The sequence below is a fragment of the Aquarana catesbeiana genome, linkage group LG03 (assembly GCF_042186555.1).
Source record: "Aquarana catesbeiana isolate 2022-GZ linkage group LG03, ASM4218655v1, whole genome shotgun sequence".
NCBI lineage: Eukaryota > Metazoa > Chordata > Amphibia > Anura > Ranidae > Aquarana > Aquarana catesbeiana.
Genome location: NC_133326.1, coordinates 301,706,304 through 301,716,852, shown reverse-complemented (window position 1 = coordinate 301,716,852; position 10,549 = coordinate 301,706,304). Strand labels below are relative to the sequence as shown.

Here is a 10,549-nt window from a genome sequence, read left to right as displayed (position 1 = left end):
TGTCATTTAGAATTGCAGGCAGAATGGCGATGATTCCATCCGTGATTCCTGAATCAACAAATGTAAATATATATATATATATATATATATATATATATATATATACACACACACACACACACACACATGTATCCATCATCTAGATTTGCAGTGTTTTAATTGCCGGGTGTTCTATTTTCCCACATGTACACAAATACTGAAGCATCACAAAGCATAAAATAAAAATGATTGCTATTGTAAAGAAGTGAATGCAATGGTAATTGGAATGTCCTCATCAGTGAGCACTGGTTAGTGACAGGATCCCGGTGTCCTCCAGGTAGGAAGTGTTGGCAGCACACCCCCTCCCAACAGCAGGGCGGCTTGGCGGTCACATGACAGGCGGCTGGTCACATGATCCCAGGTTTAGCGGCTCAGTGATCACCGCAGAGCCCGGAGCTGGCCATGTCCCATCACATTGGTTTCCGTATATGATCGGAGGCGGCGGGGGGGCCGATCCATGCCGGGCTGTGTAGACGGAGACGGGCGATCCGTCTGCTGACTCCCTTCCTTCATGCTCCCTCCGGCCGGGCTCCTCTTGTAATATGCTCACTCGAGTGAAATCTGCGGTGGCCAATTTTATGGGTGGAATCATGGCAGGCAGTTCTGGCTCCGATCACTCCAATGGTTCCGAGCTTCCCATGAAGTTCCCATATGGCAGACCGGAATTCCTGGGGCTGTCGCAGGACGAGATCGAATGCTCGGCCGACCACATCGCCAGACCCATCCTGATCCTAAAGGAGACCAAGAGGTTATCGTGGAGCACCGGCTATGCAGAGTGAGTAAGGGGCAGGGAGGCCATACACTGAGCGATAGGATCAGACCTTTGTAGGATGACAGCACATCTAGAGGCAGCTGTTTACTTTCCTGTACAGGAATATACAATGTATCCATATGGATGACACCACATACATCTGACATAAGGCTGCAACATGCTCCATCTGTCAAGGTCAAATGTGACCAACCGGTGACAATTATGTCCTTGGATTGTAGAATTGGGTATCTGTCATCAGGATGACGGTAGGGATAGTAAGATATACATTAATCACTCATCTCCTACAAGAAGATATTTATGACATCTGTGGTGTCACCAGAAAAAAAAATTCTGGCTATATAGATCAAAAATTTGTTCCATTGGTAATTTAAAGGAGAAGTATGGCCAATGCTGTTTTGCTCTTCTCCTGTGGATCCCAGAAGTGCACTTGGTCCTACTCTCCTGTGATCAGATTCAGCCAACATTGGCTAAAGCCTCCTATCAGCTGACATCATAAAGCCACTCCAGGCTCTTGAGAGATCCTGACAATGATGTCAAGATCCACCCAGGTTCTTGATGGGCAGCTGGCTCAGCGTCTCCGTACACTGCTGAGAACCTGAGCCAGCCACTCCTGCCCCCTTCTCAGCCCAGTGAGCGTTGCCACCTCATCCCTTTAAACCCGAACACATATTAATTACACAGGTTCTGAGACTAATTTAATGCAGATAAGGCACCAATGAGTTTAATTAGCACCTTAATCAGCCACGGAGCCTGTGTAATTATTGTATGTTCAGGTTTAAAGGGATGAGGTGGCAACCTTAGTCCCAGTGAGCGTTGGACTGATAGAACAGAGAGCCGCTAACTGACAGTCATCATCGCTCTCAGCTCAGAGCAGACCGAAGAACTGAGCGATCAGCAGTCTTTGAATGCTCAGTTTTCAGTGTAGAGCTAGCGGGGGACAGCTGCAGCCATCCAGGTGACTATAGATCAGGGGTGGGCAACTGTGGTTCTCCAGCTGTTGTGGAATTTCATGTCCCATGAGACTTTGCAAGACTGAAAGTTACAAGCATGACTCCCAGAGGCATGATGGGAAGACTGACAGTTACTCGCAGAGGCAGGATGGGACTTGTAGTTCCGCAACAGCTGGAGTGCCACAGTTGCCCACTCTTGTTATGGATGTTTGTCTTTTTTTCATTCCGGCACTTCTCTTTCAAGCTTACCACACACAGTACAGTCTGATTGTACAATCTCCTTTAGATCTAGGGTCATCAGTTCACATCCCAACCATACACAGAGTATAGAAAAGAATCCCCCCCCCCCCCTTTAAATCCCAACCATACACTGAGTATAGAAAAGAATCCCCCCCTTTAAATCCCAACCATACACTGAGTATAGAAAAGAATCCCCCCTTTAAATCCCAACCATACACTGAGTATAGAAAAGAATCCCCCCCTTTAAATCCCAACCATACACTGAGTATAGAAAAGAATCCCCCCTTTAAATCCCAACCATACACTGAGTATAGAAAAGAATCCCCCCCTTTAAATCCCAACCATACACTGAGTATAGAAAAGAATCCCCCCCTTTAAATCCCAACCATACACTGAGTATAGAAAAGAATCCCCCCCTTTAAATCCCAACCATACACTGAGTATAGAAAAGAATCCCCCCTTTAAATCCCAACCATACACTGAGTATAGAAAAGAATCCCCCCTTTAAATCCCAACCATACACTGAGTATAGAAAAGAATCCCCCCCCCTTTAAATCCCAACCATACACGGAGTATAGAAAAGAATCCCCCCCCCCTTTAAATCCCAACCATACACTGAGTATAGAAAAGAATCACCCCCTTAAAGTAATCACATTTTGTTGCTTTGTGGCCTGAAATGAAGAGACACCGTTTTTGTTTTATCCAGCTGTTTTTACTCAGTGCAACTTATAACAACTTATAACATCCAAGTGAAAGATATAACACCAATATGTCAGAAAAAAATATAAATCCAAAAACAGAATCACTGAATTGGACTAAAGACCCCTCCCCTTATGTCAGTATTTTGCTTTAATTACAGCCTTTAGTCTGTTGGGATGTCTCTACTGACTTTGCACATCTACACTTTGCAATGTTTGCTCACTCTTCTTTGCAGAACTGCTCAAGTTCAGTTAGATTTAGTGAATGTTTGTGGACTGCAGTCTTCAAGTCATCCCACAGATTTTCAGTGGGGTTTAAGTCTGGGCTCTGACTAAGCCATGCAAGGACATTCACCTTTTTCTCCTAGCACTACCTGCCTGGAGTTTGCATGTTCCCCCTGTGCCTTCATGGGTTTCCTCCCACACTCTAAAGACATGCCGGTAGGTTAATTGGCTCCTGTCTAAATTGTTCCTAGTATGTGTATGTAATAATGTGAGTTAGAGACCCTAGATTATAAGCTCCTTGAGGGCAGGGACTGATGTGAATGTATGATATATAAGTAAAGTGCTGTGTAAATTGTCAGCTCTGTATAAATACCTGTAATAAATCTACCAGAAACTATGTAGCGCAAGGGCTTACCTGACTGGATATAAGTTGATCAGTTGAATGCGAAATATTAAGTAGTTTTTGTAAATTTAAAGCGGAGTTCCAGTCATTTGTTTGTTTATTAAAAGTCAGCAGCTACAAAAAGTGTAGCTGCTGACTTTTAACCTCCCTGGCGGTATGATTATTTCGGATTTTAGGTGCTGAAAGCGGTACAATTATTTTGCATGGAAATTTGGCGTTTTATATTGTAGGTCTGTAATTCTTAACAATAACACACTTAAATCTGTCCAAACAAGAGTCTAGTAGATATCCCGGGTATGATAAAGTTTGAAACACAAACATAAATTATAATATAATAAAAAAAAAAAAAAAATAATTAAAAAAAATAAAAATAAATAGTAATAAAATAAATTTCCACACGATTCACTATCGCTCAATTCTGCAAGTGTTCTAATTTACTATCCCTGTTTTCTAGCTGGTCTAAAGCCATTTTTGACGTAAAGGGACACTTTTTGGTTGCTATGGACAATCTCCAGTTTCCAGGCAGAAAGAACAGTATATATAATATAAAACTGCATGCAGGGCATGGGCCAGAGCACTGGGGACAAAAGGGATGTGAAATAATTTCATACAGTACTGTAATCTGTAAGATTACAGTACTGTATGTGTTATGCTTTTTACATTTTTTTGAATTTGCCGCCAGGCTCCGCCCCTGTGCGTCGCGACGCTCGCAGGGAACGGAGCCTGGCACAGAGAGGCTTGGGAACAGGACACAGCCCGCGGACACTGCGGGGGACATCGCAGGATCCCGGGGACAAGGTAAGTAAGGAGGCACCAGGATCCTGCGATGCAATCCCGAGTGTGGCTCGGGGTTACCGCTAATGGTCCTGAATTTTAACCCCGAGCCACACTCGGGAAAACCGCCAGGGAGGTTAACAAACAGACACTCACCTGTCCCATGGTCCAGCGGTGTACTCACCCACGCTGTGTCCTCCCTCTGCGGCACCGGCATCTCTACTATTGGCACCCGGCTGTGACAGCTTGTGGCTTCACAACTGGGTGCCCACTGCACATGCGCGAACGGCGCTGCAGTCTGTGACTGGCCCCAAAGTCTTCTAGGACCTGTCATATGTCCCAGAAGACCTCAGGAGGGAGAACGTTTGCTTCTGGTCGCCTAGGTGACCGGAATGGAAGTGAGAGCAGGTACCTATCAAATTCGGGTACCTGCCCCCCTCCTCCCCAAAAGCTCAGTTTCACAAACAGGAGCCGGAAGGAGGCCTTAAAGCGGAATTTCCACTTTTGGGGGGAACTGTGCTTTAACGTTGATTGTACAGTGATTGTGTGGTCAGATTGTAATGTGCATGGTGAGCCTTAAAGTGAATGTAAACCCACTCTTTTAATTTCTAAATTCCTTCCATAGTGCTGTTCTATAAGGATATACATGCCTCCTGCATGTATCCTTACCTGTCAAATATCTCCCTTTTAGCTGTTTGGAGCCCTGTTATACTCCAGATTCTGTGGGTGGGTCTGTTGTCTGGAGCTCGGTGGGTGGAGTCATGATGTCAGTAGACTCCCCGCCCACCTCTACACTCCCCTTGGCCAGGCATTGATATTTCTTACACTGAACTTCTGCTGGTCTCAGGGATTATGCCCCATAATCAATAACATCCAGTCAAAACCCAGGAAAGTCACCACATGACTTTAGAGTGCCCAGTCATGCTGAGGTGTGGAGCAGCCAATCCTGGGAGAGCTGGAGAAGAAAGGAGGAGGGATGTGAAGTACACAGAATGCCTCTCTCACACTGGTGCATGAGCTAAGGAAATCACCTGTCACTCACAGCAAGGGGGAAGAATGGATACCTATTTCTCTGTGTGTCCATTTTTATCTTACTGAAGAAAGATAAGAGGACTGCTCAGAGCTGAATTAACTCTTTGTGGCAAGACTGGACACAGATGAAATGACATCTTCTGCTGTAACATATGAGTCTTAACTGAAAAAAAAAAATGTTATTGGGTTTACATCCACTTTAAAGGGAATGATTTAAAGTGAAAGGTAACCCATCAACCGAATGGTTTTCCAAAAAGGTCACATTCAAGGCATGGCATGAATGATGCCTGTCACAGTTGCTTGTGCTCTCTACTGAAACGTCAAGCCATCAAATGGCTGATGTCATAACTGATCACATGTACAGCATTATGGCAGCCACAGATCAAACAGAGGCCACGATGGCACCTTCCTTGGATGTTTAGTACCACTTTAACTGCAAGGAGTGGGCTGAATACCATGGGCAAACCCTATGAAAGAGTTAGGCCACTTTCACACTGGTGTGTTTTCAGGCGCTTTTGGGCTAGAAATAGCGACATTAAAAACAACCCCCGCGCGTTCCTAAACTGCCCCTGCCATTGAAATCAACGGCCAGCGCTGCCGAAGCGCCTGCAAAGCGATTAGGCAGCAGCGCTTTGTGGTCGCTTTTAACCCTTTTTCGTTCGCTAGCGGGGGTGAAAAGCGGCTCTAAAACAAGTAAAAAAGGTAAAGCCTTTTTATATTATTTAGCCCTTTTATTACAAAACCTACTTCCCAAGTGTACCCACCTAGTGTAGGTGCAAAAAGTGTGTGTATAGTAGGGGCTTGTTTACATCAACTTGCACATTTGAACACATGAATGCAACTGTGTAATCATGAATGCATTAGTACATATAACAGTGTAAGAACCTGAATTTAGCTTAGTATCAGCCTTTTGCAGTATACTGCACAGCAGAGCTCAGAGACTGGAACGAAGATGCATCACAAGGAACAAGTCAGGTGTGTTGCAGCGTAAGGACCAAGCTGACAGGGGTAGAGAGCAGAGTGAAAGTGAGATGCGTTCATCAGTGTGCTGCTGTTTCTCTCACTGTCAGTCGCAGAGTGGCGGAGAGGAGGAATGTAGGGAATAGTGGAACTGTAGTAGAGAACAATCAGGTCCTCTTCCTTTCTAGACAGGGCTTTGTTGTGAGGCAGAGCAGTGTAAATCTCGGGACTGGATAGGCAAAAATACATTTTCTTTGGGCAGGTAAAACAGTGCTCATATATACAGTATGTACGTAAAAGGAACAGTAGGAAAAAAAAATATTTTTTTGCCACAGGCACAAGTGAGATTATTTAGCTGATTATTCTATTGCTGGCTGTTGGTTACTGTACAGGTCTTAGTTATTTAAAGCCTGGACCCTCAGGCAATCACTCCTCTTCTGGCACTGCTACTGACAGTTTCAGCTATAGTACAGTAAAGGGGTCTTTTTGTTCTCTTTCCCCTCATCTGTTCACAAAAAGCCTTGTATTACTTTCACAGATTGCAAGGTACTCTGTTAATGAACGAGGGAAGATTGGGATTTTATGTGATAGACCAACACAAAGTGGCACATAATTGTCATGTGGAAGGAAAATGATAAATGGTTTTCAAGATTTTTTACAAATATGTATAAAGTGTGGTGTACATTTGTTTATCAGCCCCCCTGAGTCATTACTTTGTAGAACCACCTTTTGCTGCAATTACAGCTGCAAGTCTTTTTGGGGATGTCTCTACCAGCTTTGCACATCTAGAGAGTGACATTTTAGCCCATTCTTCTTTGCAAAATAGCTCAAGCTCTGTCAGATTGAATGGAGAGTGTCTGTGAAAAGCAATTTTCAAGTCTTGCCACAGATTCTCAATTGGATTTAGTTCTGGACTTTGACTGGGTCATTCTAACACATGAATATGCTTTGATCTAAACCATTCTATTGTAGTTCTGGTTGTATGTTTAGGGTTGTTGCCCTGCTGGAAGGTGAACCTCCACCTCCGTCTCAAGTCTTTTTTACAGACTCAAACAGGTTTTCTTCTAAGATTGCCCTGTATTTGGCTCCATCCATCTTCCCATAAACTCTGAGCAGCTTCCCTGTCCCTGCTGAAGCAAAGCATCCCCACAACATGATGCTGCCACCACCATGTTTCACGGTGGGGATGGCGTGTTCAGGGTGATGTGCAGTGTTAGTTTTCCGCCACACATAACGTTTTGCTTTTAGGCCAAAAAGTTAAATTTTGGTCTCATCTGACCAGAGCACCTTCTTCCACATGTTTGTGGTGTCCTCCACAGGGCTTCTTGCAAATGGGACTTCTTATGGCTTTCTTTCAACAATGGCTTTCTTCTTGCCACTCTTCCATAAAGGCCAGATTTGTGGAGTGCACGACTAATAGTTGTCCTGTGGACAGATTCTCCTACCTGAGCTGTGGATCTCTGCAGCTCTTCCAGAGTTACCATGGGCTTCTTGGCTGCTTCTCTGATTAATGCTCTCCTTGCCCCAGCTGTGGTGAAATTACAAATCCCATCATGCCTCTGCCTCTGAGTCATGCCTGTGATTGTCAGGGTCTTGCAATGTCTTGTGGAACTTGTAGTTTCACCACAGCTGGAGGGCCGAGGTTGCTATCCCTGGTTTAAGTGGATGACCATGTCTTGGTAGGTTTGCAGTTGTGCCATACTCTTTCCATTTTTGGATGATGGATTGAACAGTGCTCCGTGAGATGTTGGGATATTTTCTTATAACTTAACCCTGTTTTAAACTTCTGCACAACTTTATCCCTGATCTGTCTGGTGTGTTGGAAAGCAAAGCAAGTGACTGCACTCCAAGAAATAAGGAAAAGAGCTTTCTTGTGTAAAAAAAAAAAAAAAAAAACATCCAACATGAAAAACGGTTACAGCAACAGCATCATGACACGCACAGAGGGGAGCATACTTTACGCTTTTCACAAATTTCTTTGCTTAGTCATAACCCAGAAGCACTAACAACCACACATCTGAAATAGTCATAGAACAGCTGAATGATGTTAAAGTGTTTAATTGGTCTTGCTCAAGGCAAGCATCACAAAAAGCCACATCTAAAAACAATACCGAAAAAGTGTGTGTGTGTATGTCATATATATTGTGTGTATGAGAGAGAGAGAAAAGTAATAAATACACATAGATGACTCATTCATCTTTAAAAAACACGCACGTATATTAATTTCCAATTTCCTTTTGAGGTATATAATCTCCTATGTATAAGTGTGCAACATAGAGAATGAATAAAGTGGAATAAGTTGCACAAAAGATGCATATTGTAAACATTCATAAGGAAAATTTGAAAAAAAGCTACATGGGACAATCGGACAAAAATTGTTCCATATTGTACATCACATATAATGATACATTATACTCATATTCTGTTATTGTAAACAAACAAATAATGCAATATTTATAGATGTAAATGAAAATACATATGTACAAATGTATGGTTAACTAGTTAGAATAATGCGAATGGGAACTACTCATAGTAGTGTGTCACATCCCATTGGAAATTCATCCCATTAGGTATTCTACTTTTGTAATTTTAAAGATCCAAAATACCTCTCTTACATAAGAGGCGAAAAATATCTCCCCCTCTTAACGGTGTTTTTTTTACCTGTCTGGTGTGTTCCTTGGCCTTCATGATGCTGTTTATTCACTAAGGTTCTCTAACAAACCTCTGAGGGCTTCACAGAACAGCTGTATTTATACTGAAATCAAAGTGCACACAGGTGGACTCAATTTACCAATTAGGTGACTTCTGAAGGCAATTGGTTCCACTAGATTTTAGTTGGGGGTATAAGAGTAGAGAGAGCTGAATACAAATGCACACCACGCTTTTCAGATATTTATTTGTAAAAAGTTTTGAAAATCATTTATAATTTTCCTTCCACTTCACAATTATGTGCCACTTTGTGTTGGTCTATCACATAAAATCCCAATAAAATCATCATTTATGTTTTTTGTTGTAACGTGACAAAATATGGAAAACTTCAAGGGGTATGAATAAAGAATGCCTTGTATTCTCTCGCTTCTTCTTCCCCTATGAATTTACAGAATGCCTTCTATTCTGTGAAAAGAATACAAAAGTTTTTGTGACTAAACTTTCACTCTACTCGGGTCTGTCCATAACAAGGCTGGATGAAGAGTGTTGCCTGTAATATCCAGGCTGTAACTAAGACCTGTACAGTAACCATCAGCCAGGTAATAGGATTATCAGCAAATTTAGCTGTTTGCCTGGAGTTCATCTTTACCACTAAACTCAAGGCAAACCGGTTAAACATTGGTTAAATGCAAATATTAAAGTCATCTAATTTGCTTAACGTGAGTGTAAAGTCTCTTGTTTGTTATTTTCATAGGAAAAAAAAAATGTCATACTTACCTGCTCTGTTGCAGTGGATTTGCACAGAGCAGCTCAGATCCTCTTCTTCTTGGGTCCCTCTTCTGTGCTCCTGGCCCCTCCCTTCTGTTCAGTGCCCCTACAGCAAGCAGCTTGTTCTGGGGGCACCCGAGCCGAGTCACAGCTCCCTTCGTCCATTCAGACACTGAGCCCTGACCCGGCCCCGCCCCCGTCTCACCCCCTTGTTGGCTTGCTGACTTTGACAGCAGGGACAGCCAATGGGGCCACTGCTGTGTTTCAGCCAATCGGGAGGGAGAGTCTTGGGTGGCTGAGACAGTTGTGGACATCGCTGGACAGAGGGGGACCTCAGGTAAGTATTAGGAGGGTTGAGGGAGGGCTGCTGCACAAAGAAGGCATAGAATGCATTAAGATAAAAACACCTTCTGCCTTTACAACCACTTTAAGGCTTTTTATTTCTGTCCGTCCAGTACTGAGATATATACAGCTCCGCAGAGGAAGCTTTGTGACCTAAGTTTTCTGTCTGGCACAGGGGAAAAGAAAAATCCTCCCTTGCAGTGGGGCTGCCCCTGTACTGCAAGGGTTAAATGCTCATTTAGATCCCGCAACAGCCAGCGCTCCCTTCTACTTCCCTACATCCTGGCAGTGGACTGTGACTTGAGGTCCTATGTGCTGTGCACTCTGCATTGTACTTGATAACGTCAGAGGACCTGCAACCGGCTACCAGGACAGGCCTGGTAGGGACAGAGTCATCATGCGGAAGCAGAAAGTTGGGAAGGTAAAAGGTGTTTTTTTTTTTTTTTTTCTGCCCCCTAGACCTAAGCAAGAATTTAACCCTTGTAGTGTGGAGGCAGCACCACTGCAAGGGAGGATTTTTACTTTACCTGGGGTTCGGCTTTAAGCAACACAGCAAGTTTGTCTTCCTGCCCTCAGCCTGTGATTGGACAGCGAAGGAGCAGCAAAACACTGACAATGTTACCCCCCTGCTCTCTTCTACTGACAGTATTTTCATTGTTAACAAATGTAAATGCTGGAAAGCTGTTTTGGCTCCTAA

The 10,549-nt window shown here is 43.5% G+C and overlaps 1 protein-coding gene across 1 annotated transcript in view; it reads left to right on the top strand.

Annotated features, from left to right (window-relative positions):
- The first annotated feature begins 335 nt into the window (after positions 1 to 335).
- Positions 336 to 10,549, top strand: part of PPM1H (protein phosphatase, Mg2+/Mn2+ dependent 1H) — a 283,507-nt gene continuing 273,293 nt past the window's right edge. Inside the window, exon 1 of the mRNA XM_073620253.1 lies at positions 336 to 814. Within this exon, the coding sequence (XP_073476354.1) occupies positions 582 to 814 (233 nt within the window). The 5' untranslated portion in view covers positions 336 to 581. The remainder of the gene's footprint in view (positions 815 to 10,549) is intronic.